This window comes from Podarcis erhardii (genome assembly GCF_964252035.2).
Source record: "Podarcis erhardii genome assembly, chromosome: 7".
In the NCBI taxonomy this organism is placed as follows: domain Eukaryota; kingdom Metazoa; phylum Chordata; class Lepidosauria; order Squamata; family Lacertidae; genus Podarcis; species Podarcis erhardii.
Window position 1 is genome coordinate 66304837 of NC_138511.1, and position 15474 is coordinate 66320310.

At 44.7% G+C, this 15474-nt stretch overlaps 1 protein-coding gene across 1 annotated transcript; it reads right to left on the bottom strand.

Annotated features, from left to right (window-relative positions):
- Nucleotides 1-396: 396 nt before the first annotated feature.
- Nucleotides 397-15162, bottom strand: PAFAH2 (platelet activating factor acetylhydrolase 2). Its single transcript, XM_081870489.1, has 10 exons — nucleotides 14885-15162; nucleotides 12299-12449; nucleotides 11526-11622; nucleotides 8966-9034; nucleotides 8483-8624; nucleotides 6872-6985; nucleotides 4429-4520; nucleotides 3626-3796; nucleotides 2261-2409; nucleotides 397-2035 (listed from the first exon to the last, which is right to left on the bottom strand). The coding sequence occupies exons 1-10, from the start codon at nucleotides 14972-14974 to the stop codon at nucleotides 1941-1943; spliced, it is 1170 nt and encodes a 389-aa protein (XP_081726615.1). The 5' UTR covers nucleotides 14975-15162; the 3' UTR covers nucleotides 397-1940.
- Nucleotides 15163-15474: the final 312 nt, after the last annotated feature.

Here is a 15474-nt window from a genome sequence, read left to right on the forward strand (position 1 = left end):
TACAAAAACGCATCCACTATGGGAAAATGTGCATAACAATGCATATATTAGTGGATATAAAATACAAAAGTGCATTATTCTGGGGAAAACTGCTTTGCAAAAATGTGTATATTAGGCAAAATTGCATAGAAAAATATGTACATTAGAAGAAATGCATAATAAAATGCTGATGAACTTTAACGAGCACTTTTGAGACAAAAAATTGCAAACTGGTGTGGAAATGTGGATAACTGAAGATTGGAAAAATTAAAAAATGGATGGAAACTGAAATTGACAGATTTGCCTAACTCTCCCCCTAACCAGATAACCTGAGTGGCTATTGAGAAGGGTCCTTTGCTCTGTCCTGTGATCCCACTGTCTCCTCCCTCCTTGTAAAAATAAAGAGTCCAAGCAAAATGAATTGTATATAAACATGTTATGAAGCTCAAGTTTCCAATTTAACAGAGTTCAAACAAACAAAAATCAACGCAGGCACTTTTGACGGACACAAGAGGGACATTAGGGCTGTGCACTTTCTGAAATTGCACCAGGGCTGGAGAAGGCAACACAGTGGAGGTAAACTAGGTCCTGGTTTTTGCTGTCTTGGGCATACAGTAAACACAGGAGGGTCATTCAAGCATTCGGGAAGATCCACCATATGTGGAGGGTAATACCTTGTACCAGACAGGGTTAGATATACCTGACACTCACATTCATCAGCAAGACTCAAAGGTGGCACTCTTAGCTACTTTCCCCATTAAGACCAAAATTAAAGTGCATACAGGATATGCAAGAGTGCTGCTTCAAAAGTGCTCCGAAGCAATCTGGCAAGTACTTCATGTGTTGCAGGTTCGAGCCTTGCTATTGAACTCAAGGGTTCTGGGGTGCAGCCTTGGCTTATATTAATTAAGGCCTTCCTGCTAAGCTGCATTAATACTTTTGGGGCTCAGATGCCCCCAGGTGCATTCTTGGTACAAGGCATCCCTAGAAGTTCTTTTCTTAGCCTGCAGGCCAGCTGAAGAGGAGTTTCTGTCTCACACAGATGTATAACTACGGCTAATGCCCACTTCTCCATGATTAAAGGAGTTGTGAGGGCCAGAAGATATTATTTCAAGACATATTTAAGGACCAGGATCTCCATTTTGTAGAAATCAAAGTCACAATTGCTTCCCTACACCGTCTTTGCTAAATTTGGCCTATTGTAACTGTATAGAGAGATTCACTATGCCCCAAAGAGATTGCATTACTGTTTGGGTACAATTAAAAAAAAAGAAAAGCCTACAGAGGCACCAAGAGGAATCAGTCTGAAAGATGATGATAGTTCTGAGAACATCTGTGAAATAACTGGTATATATAAAGAAAGCATTGAGAGAGAGATGCTTCTACACAGCACTGAACTTCTCCAACCTGGAATAATCTTCATTCTAGTTTCTATGGTGAGCTGGAGACCACTAGGCCCAACCCTTCATTCACTTAATGCCACTATTTGGCTGACATTTTTTGTCTTGTTCAGAAATGTTTCACAACTCCAAAAAAAGCACTCTGCTAATTTTGTATGGCAAAGGATGCCGTCAAAGGTGGAATTCAACCCAAACGTGCTATGTTGTGGTCGAGCTCCCTTTCATTTCTGCTAGACTTTGTGCAAGAGAACTTCCTCAAGGATGGGTCCCCAAAGTGACAACCCTTATTTCTATTCCTCCAAACAATCACAGAGGAACAGACAGATCAGCCCAAAATATGGAAGCATTTCTGATCACCTCTCTGTAGTCTTAGAGGGATCGGGAGCATGTTTAGGGAACTCTTGTTTCAGCAGCAAGAAGAAACCCACCATGAAGTTGATAGCAGGTGCTGTGTCTGGACAGTGACTGATTTTTAGAACATGCTCCTCCCAGCTTCATAAGCTGGGGAAAACAGAGACTGGCCAAAAGCACTTGAGAGAGATTAAGTTCGTTCCCCCAGGTCTAGAGGCTGGACTTCTGCAAAGGGCTGTCCGGAACTACAGAATCACCAACGCCTTCCAGAAGACTATCCCACCGATCAAAATCTTCTTTCAGCTCTAGGGAAGGACGAAAAGAAATGGGGATTAGCCTAGGAAGATGATTATTGCACATGATGTAACTGCTGGCAAGGCTCCGCTACAAGCATTAAAAGGAAGAATACCACTGGATCCATTAGTACCCAGAGGAAATGGCAATTCTTTAAAACCCTCCCAGCTTGCTGGAACAACCACCACCTTCCTCTAACGACACAGTCAATAAACACCACCACCACATTGACTTACGGAGGTGTTTCTGCAGGAAGGCAAGAGAGGCCTGGCTGGTGATGTCAAGGCCCTGGTAGGGGTCGATGGTGCCTCTGGTTCTGAAGACTTTGTTCACGAGGTTCCCCACAAGGAAGGTGAAATCAGTCTGACTCTGGTGGACTGTACCCCTGAGAAGTGGACACAAGCACTTTGACAATGCTCTTTTCATGAACATATGCATCTGTATGCACACACTGCCCTAGTATATGCATTTTTGCACACAACAGTTGGCAGGAAAACTGCAGCACAAAATTCAGAGAAGTGCCCATTTCGAAGGATGAGGCCACTTCGGAAAGTGCAGATTAGGTACATTTGCCTTTAAACACAACTGAATCAAACTTCTCCCCCAGCCTTAGGTCTGATCCACAGGCCCCTTCTTTAAAGGGAAAATGCCACGTTTATTTAACTGCTGGTTAAAAAATAGTTTCCTACGAATTTGACCTCCAAATCCCAAATGAACTTTGCACAGCTTAAGTTTGTTGAGTGTACCAGCAGCTGGAAACTGCAGCAAAAGCTTCATTCTAGCCGATTACCTTTACGCTCTAGAAATTCCCAAATATTATAGCAGAGCTTTCACTTAGACCTGCTTTAACCATTTAGCACTTGCCATACTGGTAAATGTGCAACCAGTGTGTCTGCCCTTGTCAATTGGGCATCAAAATGGCTGAGCGTGCATAATTATACTGTTCATACTATAAAGACGTTTGCTCCTTATATATTACACCCATTCAAATTAATTTCTCAGGAAGAGCTGATAATTTTTACACCTCTCTCCTCTTCCTGTCAAGACACCCCTAATGAAATTACTACCAAAATGGCAAAATTCTGTGCATCAGAATGCATGACTAGGAACCGGATCTTCTTACTCAGTAATCCATCCTAAGCATACCAGTGAACCACACACACACACACACACGTCTTAGATTTTGGGCTGGGCTGTTAATTTTTCATAGTCTGCTGACTCGTAAATTGCTAATTGCATGTGTTTGATTGTAATTTAGTGGCTGATCTGTGACTGCAATAATAAAGAACTGAACAGTTTAAGTATGAATCAAGGCGGCATGTCATTTCTGATGGCTGATCCTATCTTGGTTCTTTTGGGACTCCGCACTCCTCTTTTATGTTTTATTATCCTTTCCTTGTGCTTTTGCAAACTGGTTTTCATCTCTTTTTCTGCTTATCATCTCAACCCTCCCCTGTCTGTCTCATTCCCCCTCCTTGCTTCCTCTATGCGTCACAGCTGCTTCAGATTGCAAACCTGCAATCATTTACTCCCTGTGTAGAGCTGTATTATGACAAAGCTCTGATCACACCAGTTGAGCAAGTCCAGACCTTCAGACTTACAGGATGGTTATAACCTTGGTTTCCTTGCTCACAGCACTGATCTTTTTCATTTTGGCCACGCTCTCCGCAGTCTGGAAGGACTCAGTATTGACAAAAAGCACCGGCTTGGTCACTTTCGGGTAGACAGAGTTCTCCAAAGGGAACATCCAGGCATCGAGGGCAACAGCACACCTGCAGGGGGAGATAAAACCAGGTAACCAAGGCCTTGGATTCCCACCAGGCAGCATGTTACTAGAAGGACGTCCCCAGCTACCGCTCTGAAGTTTTTAAAAATAGGCTGCCCCAAAGTCTCCCAGGCAGCCTCTAGAGCATACTCACTTACAAAGTTTATGAATGCTAAAATGATGTTGGATATAAAATAAAATAAAATATGGCATTAGCGATACAGTGTTAAGAAGTATGCAAAAATGTAATAGAAAAAGGGTGTAAGACTAAAGTTATATTATGTCAAAAGTAAATAATATGTTAAAGGTGTTTAAACATAAGGAGGAAAGATCGGAGACATAATAGAATTGATTTTAATAATTAGAAATGAGTTTCTAAAGAGGGTAAGGAATTGCTGTATCTGACTGGTTAAAGAGGAACACAAAAAAGGGAGGCGTGAGGAAGTCAAGAAAGGAAGCTATGTAAACATGAATTTAAAAATTGGAGTTTTTATTTTTAATTTTTTTCTTTTTGATGTGTGTGTGTATTTGTGATTGTTTTTGTTTTTCTTTATTTTTGTGGTTGTGATATTTCTCTTTTTTCTGTAAAAGCAAATAAATATATTTTAAAAAATAGGAAAAAAAATAGAGCATACTCACTTAAACTGGGCTTCTTTAACAAGAGCCAGCACAGCCGTCGTTCCTCCAAAAGAGTGGCCCATGACGGAGACTTTGGACAAATCCACGTTGTCCTGGAATGGAAGGGAAGGGAAGGAATCCTCTGAAAGTTGAAGCCACTCCCCAGAGATTTTATTCTTCAACAAACTATCACCAAGGAATGCTAAGAGAATCGTGGCTACAAGGTATGGGGAGATTGTATGTTCAATGAACTGTAGGATCTCCTGAATCGATTGTTGCCTGAATTGGTTTAAAAATACGACACCATCTCTTTTGACTCAAATAGTACAAGCAATCCCTAAAAAGCCCCAAGGTTTTAATCGTTAGCACTGTCCAACCTGTTTAATGAATCAAAACGCAGAACTGAGCTAACAAAAGTGTCACAATTACCTAAAAGGTTTTTTGAAAGCCAGGGCTTCCACCAACCAGCAAAAGGAGGCATTCCCGGGGGGGGGGGGGTCCCCACCAGAAAAGGCCCCGCCTCTAGATGAGTTTGGTTGGTCAGTTTAGCAGGATTCAGTATGAACCCCTTTCTGATCATGAAGGGGCTTGCATTGAAACCCCTGCTGAAATGAAGTTCTCCCTCCTCTGTTTTAGTAGAACCTTGCTGCCTGCAAAGTGCTTTGAAGTCCTGACCCTGGGACTTCAAAGCACCATATTGCCTGATGTCATTGCAGCGCCAGATGACTGACAGGTGGTGGCCCTGCCCCCCTGCCAAATATGTTCCATGCGGCCACTCCTGATAAGGATCTGGCCTGTGCAGCCAAAGAAGGTTCCACCCCCCTGCCTCATAAGGTTCCTTGGTGGCTTTCTGCAGAAGCCACTGCTGGCAGGTCTTGCAGGAAGCAGGGTACGTGATGCAACAGCTTCTGCAGGGCTGGTAACGTGAATGAGGCTTGCTAAATATCAGGAGGAGGAAAGCAAGAAGGGACTAGGAGAGGACACAGAAGGATTTCGCTTTTTCAAGAGAAACAAAAAAAGAAGAGGCAGCAACAAAATGCTTTGGAGAGCCTTTCTTTTGTTTCTTTCTGCTGATTCTGCTCCCACGTGGCCAAGATGTACCTTTTGAGAAAAGCAAAACAGGGTCTGGCTCCCCCTGGTGACCAAAGGATACAATCACAGGGAGGCCTCAGGAGGAGGAAGACAGATGGGAGGTGGGTGCGAGCGAGGCCAGGCTGTTAACAGAAGCAGCCCAAGGTTGCTTGCGTAAATCATCTCCATGTATACCCCGCAATGTTTTACACAGTGGTGGCTGCTGCCTATTGGGACTGGGAGGGCAGAAGGCAGGGAAGCCAACGGAATGTAGAGCCAGAGCAAAGTAATTCTCATTGTCTTCCCTTCCTCCTCCCTGCTGAGTTCTACAAGGACAACACTGAGGCTACGGAGGAGGAAGTTGATAGCCGAGGACACCCCCAGGTGGAATTTAAAAGGTCAGGTGGGGGGGGGGACGACTGGCTGGAGGTAGACAGAGGTTGTTGGGACAGTGTCCCCTCTGCCCTAATGGACTAGCCCACAGTAGTTTTACAGGTGCACATAGGTACTCATAAAAGAACATGCTTGCACCCTTCCTGTTTTCACATCAAGGATTGCTGCCCCAGCCACAGGGAAGGGACGTAGCTCAGCTCAGTGGCAGAGCATCTGTGGTGTGTTCTTCAGGTCTCAGATTCAATCCCTGTCAACTCCAGGCAGGAAACGTCCCCTGCCTGAAATGCGGGAGAGATGCTGCCAGTCAGTGTCAACTATATTGAGCTAGATGGAGCAATGGTCTGACTCAGCTTCCAGCATCTCCTTCCTGCCTGCTGCTACTATGTTTTCTTATCCTGCAGTGGTACGCCTTGTATTGACTTCTGAAGCAAGGTGAATTGGTACAACTGCCTCTAGTTCAGAGATCCATTAAAAGCGTGCCCCCCCACCCCCACCCCCCCACAGAGAGAAGTGCAAGAGATAACAGGTTAGATTTAAAAGATTATGGAAAAAAAAATTAAAGTTCTTAATCTAGCACTGAAATGACATTGATGTAGATACCAGGCAGGTCTCTTGAGGGAGAGCATTCTACCACTGGGATGCCACTAGGGAGAAAGAATAGCAGCTCCCAGAATCCCCAGCAATACACACTGGTTTCTTAGCACACAAAGCTGACATAGAAAAGATTTCCTCAAGCTTGAGAGCTACTTATGGGGACCTAGATTCAAATATCTTCTCTGCCATGAATACAGAGCAACCAGCCTCAGTCCTCCCATCTGTAAAATGGGAACAATGGCGACGTACCTTAAGCAGCTGTGAACACAAACTTCAGCTGTGGCACAGAAATTAGTAGCAGCAGTTATTTAGAATTAAGCGCTGTTTGCTGTCTGGCAAGCCATTAAGTAAGGTATATGGTTGCCTCACATCACATGACAGATTGGACAAGCGCAATGTATTTTACCTTCAGCACAGACAGATCAAAATCTGTGCGCAAGAGGTTGACGACATCCTTGCCGCTATCGATGCTCCGGATCAACTTAAGTCCTCGTATGCATTCGTTTGCTCTTTGATGAAGCTGCAAGAACAAGAAGGTCTATGGTTAATCCTCTTGTTCGTTAGCTAGCTTTAATGAGGTTAAGCCCTATTTAAAAGTGCTTGTGTGAAAACAGAATAGGAGTCGAAAGCCTGCCATCCAGGCTTGTTGCTTAACTCTTACTAACAAATCACAATTTGTAAACCATAGGGCAAACCTTGCTTACAGTTTGTGATTAGTCTGGAGCAGGGATCAGGGATCAAATTCACACTTTCTGAAACAATACACAAACTGAAATGCAGCCATCCTTTGAGATCTGAACTCCTCCAAATTTTGCAATGCAAAATTGGAAATGAAAATAAAAAACAAAAAGCAGAGAGAAGAGAGAAGAGCACCCAGAGACATGTCAAATGTCCCTGACAAAGAACCAAATGTCAGCCACAAAAATTCTACTATGGGGTTTTTATTATTTATTTATGCAGGGTCATATTTTAAACAATTTTCAAAAGATGACAAGTCTAACCACCCTTTTCTTCAGGCAACCCTGAAACCTGCAAGGGTGGGAAGAACCTTCCACACCCTTGGGGCCACCACTGTGAAGGCCTTGCCTCTGACAGCCCACGTTTTAACTTCCCCTACTGACAGAGTAGACTCAAGATATAGATCAATGTTCTGTTAACCTTTCTTGGATTTTTGGGCACGGGCATGAAGGAGTGGTAAACTACCTTAAATGACTTTGATCACAGCAGCTGATAATACCTTGAAAACACTCATCTCTTTGTGATCCAAGTTCAGCCAACGGTGAGGAGCATGTACCTCTCCTGATGTTGTCCAACTTCCATCAGACAACATGGCCAATGTTCAGGCATGATGGGATTTAGAGTCCAGTAACATCTGGAGGGTGCCACCCCTGCTTTGAAAAACACTATCTTTGTGCCAAGTTCAAGCTGCAAGGGCACACAGAGAGGTGCTCAAACTTTTTTTTTTTTTTTTAAAAAAAGAAGTACTACAAAACCTTTTTGGACTGGTTGCTAGCAGGGAAGTCTGCCAAGGGATATTAAGATTTTAATATTGTTATGTACTGAGCTGAATCCTAGAACAATAGGATCCAGAATGCAGCGGTCTGATTGGTCTGCAGGAGCCACACGATCTAGTTCCAGGTGGAAGTGAATCAGCGACCTGATTGGCCTGCAGGAGCAGCCAATCAGGCTCCTGGATGAACTGAATCAGCAAACTGATTGGCCTGAAGGAGCAGCCAATCAGGCTTCTGGAGGAGGTAAATCCGCAACCTGACTGACCTACAGGAGTAGCCCGGAATTAGCCAATCATGCGGGGCCCATTGTGTAAATAATGTATATATAGCTAGACGTTTTGGGGAAAGTTTCATTCATTCCTGCTACGAGCTGAATAAAGAGAATGAAATTCACACTCAACTCCAAGTATATTTCAAATATTTATTCTTCTTTGCACCATAGAGGAGTTGACTAAGAACAAAACAAATGTTTGTGTGTGTGTGTGTGTGTTTAAATCAGAGCATACCTGTGGGTTTCGGAAGCGAAACTCCTTCTGACCTTTCGGCACCCCTTGATATGAGAGCCATTCTTCCCGTATCTGAGCCTCAGGGAAGTCTGGAGTTTCAGGATCCAACTTGCAAAAGTAAGTGGCAGAGGCAGAATGGTCTCTGGGAAAAAACAAACCAAGTACAGGCAGTCAGGCAAAGAAGACGGGTCCAGTTCAGCACCTCAAATTTTCCAGAGTCCCAATTGGAACCAAGATTGTAGGAATGTATTTTAGTCCCACAGGATTATTTCACACACTCTCCTTTTGCTCTTTTAGATACCAACATCCTTTTCATACTGCTGGAATTGTGGGAACAGATGCTTACAAACCGTGGATGAATCCAGCAAATGCACACGTGAGTGAGGTGGGCAACTGCAGCATATCAGAGTCAAATATCAGAGTCATACCAAAGCACACAAACAATGGGATGTCTTCCTGTTCTAAAGGGATTCCACCTCTCACCTGTGCTCAAGCGCCATCACCACAAAACCACGCGAAGCCATTTCAACACAGATGGCAGAGTACACAGTTCTGGAAATTGAAACAGAGAAGATAACGTTACAAATAGTGGAAAACCCCTGTAATTCCTCTGGATTTTTGTTTCGTTTAATGGAAATTTTGTACTGCTTAATTGTAAATAAAACCTATATAATATGCATTAAAAGTCTCAGTAGAGATTGAAGTTAAAAACAAAGTGTTTTTTTTAAATGGTGAAAATATGAATAAATGTAAAATACGAATAAAATGCAAGATTCAGTCATACCTTGGTTGCCTTGGAACTCGTACATTTCGGCTCCCGAACGATCAAAAACCGGAAGTGAGTGTTCCAGTTTTCGAATGATTTTCGGAAGCCAAATGTCCAGTGCAGCTTCTGATTGGATGCAGGATGTTCCTGCAGCCAACTGGAAGCCACGTCTTGGTTTTCGAACAGTTCCAGAAGTTGAACAGACTCCCTGAACGCATTTTGTTCGAGAACTAAGGTACAACTGTATAAACTAAAATTACTTATTAAAATATGTTGGATGCATCTGTTTCTAGTAATCTACTACATAGCTAGTGCCCTCAAAATCTTGTTGGACTACCACTCCCATCAGCCCCATTGAGCATGGCCAATGGCCAAGGATGATGGGAACTGTAGTTCAGCAACATATAGAATGCCACAGGAAGTGTGTGGGAACTTTTGATCCTTCAGTTATTGTTGAACTACAACTCCTCCCAGATCCAGTAAGCGTGGCCAATGGCAAGGGATGATGGGAGTTGTAGTTCAGTAGCATCCAGGGGACCATAGGTCCCAATACCTGGGCTACAGATCAAAGTGTGTCTGCTCCTGAACCTCAAAATAAAAATTAATCTACCTGTATGCTATCTCTCTCTGTTCAGGAGACTGTCCTCTTCAAGATGCACAATACATTTCTCTGAACATAACTGCTTTGCTGGCAAAACATTCAAAGGTGTGATGATGACCCAGATCAGAAATTCGCATTCTACACCCCTCAGTAAGCTTTGGGTCACCTGAAATCATCTACAAAATATTGAATCGCATGCAGCCCTAAGTGCAGAACACTAAAACCTGGCACCCCCCCCTCCATGCTCCTTCAGACCACCTTTACACTGTACATTTAAAGCCTGATGACACCACTTTAAACAGTCATAGCATCCATAAAATAATCCTGGGAAGTGTAGTTTGTTATGGGTGCTGAAAGTTGTTAGAAGACGCCTATTCCCCTCATAGAGGTACAATTCACAGTGTGGTTTAACAAAATCAATCCTTTTTCCCATGTACCTCTGGGAATTGTAGCTCTGTGAGGGGAATAGGTGTCTCCTAACAACCCCCAGCACCTTTAACAAACTACAACTCCCAGAATTCTTTGGGAAAAGTCACGAGTGTTTAAAATGTTATTGCAGTGTATGGTATGAAACCGGTTGTAGTAGCCTCGCTGTTGCTCAGTCTCCCTCCAAAGAAAAATGCGACTTCTATGGTTCCTTGCAGCTTCCTACATAGAAATCCTGTTTATAATGGTAGTGTAAACGGGGTGTCAGTTTGGGAGGGGAATTAAACACAAGATCACAGCTAACACTAAATGCACTTTAAAAAGCAACAACCATTCACCCAAAGTCTAATCCAAGATGTGTCTGGGCTCATGTGAACTAAGCCGTTCTAGTCGATATTTATCCCTTGGTGCTTTCTAACGAGCTCACAAGGATTTGTGGGAAGACTGGACGGCAGAGAGCGGGTTTTTCACACCTAAGGCATCTTTCCAATCCCTCTTGAAATAGATCCAAACCTGTTGGCAGTTTTAGTGCCCTATAAGCAGCTAGAGGACTGCTCTTGTTCCAGATGATTGTGCCCAAAAGTGCCACTCAGACAACGAACACTGCCTGTTTTAAGAACTCCAGGAATGCTAAAGATTGTGACGCACATTGGATACTCTGAAGTGCCAAAGAAATGCCAGGTACAGTGGTACTTCGGGTTAAGAACTTAATTCGTTTCGGAGGTCCGTTCTTAATCTGAAACTGTTCTTAACCTGAGGTACCACTTCAGCTAATGGGGCCTCCCGCTGCTGCCAGCGCACGATTTCTGTTCTCATCCTGAAGCAAAGTTCTTAACCCAAGGTACTATTTCTGGGTTAGCAGAGTCTGTAACCTGAAGCGTCTGTAACCCGAGGTACCACTGTAGATTGCAACAGGCTAACGCAGTGACCTCTTGGTCACAATCCATTGTTTTCCCCAGCATTACTGTCCTTTGCTGAAAGGCCAGCTCCATTGGGCCTCCTCTCCTTCTACAGTCACCTAGTAGCAGCCGTTCCAGCCTAAAGGCCCTTCTAGACTTGGGTGTGTTTTTCTGGAGGTGTATCTCGCAACATGTCATTGATGCAATGCAACACTGCATTAGTGGTGGATTTACGTATACTGTACCAGACAAGCCACATATCATCATTCACTTTATCATTTGCACTGTCCATTTTATCAGTCCGCAGGAGGTCTTGCAAAGATGAAGGAAATGTAAGCAGAAAAAACTTACCGAAAGGCTCCTAATCCGTGGGAGAATATGATCAACGGATACTTGTGGGAACATGGTTTAAAAGGAGCATCCCAGCTCACAGGGATCTTGCACGAACCTGTGGAAATCAATGGTCATATATGAATGTTCCAAGGCCTTGTTATGCAGCAAGTGGTCAGTGCTTCACTATCCCAATTATGCTACGCTACCCAAGAAAACCTTTCACTCTCTCATCTTTTCTTAGTGGTTTCTTGAAGTTCAGAATTGTTTCAGATACAAAAGGCACAACCCTTTTGCATTCCCTGCAAGGTGCACGTAGCAGGTTAGTGGCATCTACCGGACATAGTTCTTGCTTGTAATGGTGGCACAAGTTAAGTAAATTTAAGACACTGGATTGACTGATCTTATGTCTCTCTTCCAATAGATGCTTTTACTGCACTATATATTTAAAGCACATGACTACTCCCCCCAAAAAAATCATGGGAACTGTAGTTTACCCCTACAATTCCTGGCACCCATAGAAAACTAAAGTTCCCAGGATTCTAAGTACTTTAAACATATGGTGCAGATGTGATGTTACTTCAAATTGTAGCAAGCCAGCAACTGCTGCATTTGGGAGGCGGGGGAATCCCAGTTCATTCTGCTGAGCAGAGCCCCAAGCTTCTGTCCCAAAGTCCTGCCCTGATGGTACCGCTGGTATGAGCAAATTTCAAGATCTTAAGGGTTACAGGTAGAAGAAGGGCACAAAAGCAGCACTACTGCACCAAGATGCTGGCAGCCAGCAAACCCCTTACCGAAAGTCACGCTAAGCAGTGGGGCACACCACTTCCTGTTCATGTTCAGGTAGTCAGAGATTCCATAGTAGTACTCATAGCGAGGGATCCAAAAGGGCTGTTCTGCCCCATCCTGCTGGATGCAGGGGTAAAATAAGCGGAAGAAGAGGCCCTGAGGAAGAGAAAAGAGATTGTAGTGTAAACTCAAGCGCCTGGAGAAGGAGGACTCCACACTTTATCCCACCACCACCTTTTTCTTCATTAAAGTCCGTAGGAATGAGGTACGGTTGTCTCCTTTGCGCTTACTGAAATCAATCCAAGTAACAGCACAGGACTTGTTACCAGAGCCCTCACTGGCACTGGGAAGTATCTGGGGGCAACCAGAACAAAGATGGGAAAAGTTAAAACTGTACTTGGATTTGTTTTGATGGCTGCAAATCTATTCATCTCTAGATACTGGAAATATGTGGAGGGCTTTTCTATAGAGGCGTGGTATAAAAAGGTATGTTTTTAGCAAGTTTCAGAGAAGTTGATCACTAAAGTGTGATTATTTAGGGGACAAATCAAAAAGGACAAATTTGGCCTGACTTCATTGATTACATAGCAAAATCGGAAGAGCCCAACAGAATACCAGCATTGCTGCATTTATATGGGACCAATAATCTCAGCTGCTTCTCTTCAGAGTCTGGATACATTTGATGAGTATAACAAGTTAAAATTTATTAACGTTTCTGCGAAGCAACAGATAACCATCTCATGATTATTTTTTATTTAATTCATATTTGTAGGTAGCATTAACATTTGTATTGCGGAAAGCATGGGAGGGGTGTCAGGGCGCTATTGTAAAAAAAAACAACAACTATCAGGTGTGTGCCTTCATGGGTTGGGGGTGCGTAGGACAAGGGGAAATCTAGCTATCTGCAACCACATACATTTTGTTTTCTTTTAAAAAGTTAATTTTGAAAATTAAAAAGCCTGTTCTCCTAATCCCACCTTTTCTGTGAAGCTTTGGGCACAGCCTCCCAGTTCCCATCCTATGCCCTAATGTAATTCAGTCAGTACAAAAGGGGGAGGAAACCTTCTCAGCCTGAGGGCCACATTCCACCCTAGGCAGCCCTCTGGGGGCCACATGACAGTGGAGGATGACTCCAGAGGTAAAAATGTGCCAGGTATATGGGTATTTTGCACAGAACAGTAGGCTTGTTTCAACATACAACACACAAACCTCTTCCTCTCAGCTATCCAAGTAAGCAAGAGGCACTACAGTATCAGGGTTCAGAGGACACTTTCCTGTCACCTCAGGGAGTGACGCAAGGCCAGTGAGGGGGTGTGGCTTGTGGAGAATGCCAAGGGTCAAAGCGAGAGGCTGGGAGGGCTGCATTTGCACCCCTGGACCTGCGATTCCCCACCCCTGCTTACTTCAGAAGGCATAGATCAGGCATGTTCTCCTTGTCATATGTTCAATTAATAAAAATAATATGTTGAAGGCACAGGAGTAGAGCAGGCTGTGTTTGTTTCCTGCAAGTTGGTCCTGACATCCAGATGATTGATTTTCCCTCTGTGCCCAACCCTGTCTCCCCCAGCCCGAAAGAACCTTGGCTGGCTTTGCTGGTGACAGTGAGTCACCAAAACAAAACATCACAGGGATACCAACGATACCAGCAGAGGGCACCCTCTGGATAGTTTCACCACCACCTGAAGTGCAAAGGGTAGCCGGGGTGGCCGGGAAACTACCTTCCCTGGGGCAGCCCCTAAGTTGTGGAATCCCCCTCCCCACAGAGGCAAGGCTGCTTCCTTTATTATGTGGTCATCCATACTAGGCTAGGAAGCTCAATAGGTGACCTTGGGCCTGTCACTGCCTCTCGGCCTAACCTACCACACAGGGTTTTTGTGGGGGATGCCACCTTAAGTTCCTCAGAGAAAAGGTGGGCTAGAAATGTGATATACACATTTTTTTTAAAAAAAACCCACCCTATTTTCTCTGCCCTGAAAATTGTTGGAACTGATTTTAAAATATGTTTAATTAAGAATTGTAACCTGCCATGGGACGTCATGGTGGAGGGTGAGAAAAATAACAATCTAATAAACAAATAAAAATAATAAAGGCAAGATACAAAACCACTAATTGCCCAATTCATACAACTGCTGTGTTAGAATATGCTCTCTCTCCAACCAGCCTTTTTTTTGAAGGGGGAAGGAATGGGAAATAATTGGTGTGACATAACTGGAGGTTCCCAAGCTGTGGTCTGTAAACCACCAGCCGCCCCTGAGCTTAGCGCCTGTGAAGGACACTGGCGATCAAAATCCTAGAGTTCTGTACTCAACTTGTAACGCAATAAAATACAATGTAAGGAACGCAGCAAAGCAATAAAAAAATCACACAGCAAGCTAGCAGTGCATTACAATGGCTACCACAGGCGGGGGGACGGACCCATTATGTGGCCCGCCAAGACCCCCACCTATTTTCAAGTAGGGAGAATAGAAAAAAAAATGCCACAAGAAGCAGGTCGGCGGAGCCCTGCTCCCTTCTTCGTTGACCCTCCAAGCTGACAGGCTGGGCCAGCCTCCCTTCTGCCCCCCCCCCCCCGCCCCAGCAAATCACTGTACCTTGGGCGTCTGCCCCACCATGACATCCGTGCAGCCCACCGGGAAGGCTCCCTTCCCCCGAGGCAACCCCAGGGACTGGCTGACCCCCATGCTCTCCTGCTGCTTCGCTCTCAGCGCGAGCCGAAAGAGACGGGTCCGCGGGCGCCCCTGATTTGGGAAAGACGCCAGCGGGCAGTTTCATTTCCTCCTTGGGTTCCTGCTGCGCCTCGAGAGGCGAATCTGACGCTCGGCTTGCGCATTGGCCGGCATGGCGCGCCCTTTGCCTCCGAGGCGCGGTGGGCGGAGACGGGGGACCGGGAGGCGGGAGGCAGGAGGCGGGACCCGAGTCGGGCTCTGTATTCTTTTGCTTATAAAGCGGGGAGAGAAACGGCTTAAGGTGCAGAAGTCGAGAAAGCGGAAGGATCCCGCGCCCCTTCACGCTGCCCAAGCCTGCTTCGTTGCGCTCAGTCGGTAGAGCATGAGACTCTTCTGAAGCTCAGGGTTCTGGGTTCAAGCCCCACGTTGGGCGAAATGGGGTTGGACTAGATGACCCTTCTGGTCCCTTTCAACTCTACCATTCTATGATTTGTCAAGTAAGGGCGATGACTTCC

Bases quoted from the DNA above. Each gene is read 5' to 3' on its own strand.
- PAFAH2 (XM_081870489.1), bottom strand. From the start codon at position 14,974: ATGGGGGTCAGCCAGTCCCTGGGGTTGCCTCGGGGGAAGGGAGCCTTC. The intron at 12,450-14,884 runs GTACAGTGATTT...TCTCTTCCTCAG, and splicing joins TGGTGGGGCAGACGCCCAAG to GGCCTCTTCTTCCGCTTATT. The intron at 9,035-11,525 runs GTAAGTTTTTTC...TTCAATTTCCAG, and splicing joins CACGGATTAGGAGCCTTTCG to AACTGTGTACTCTGCCATCT.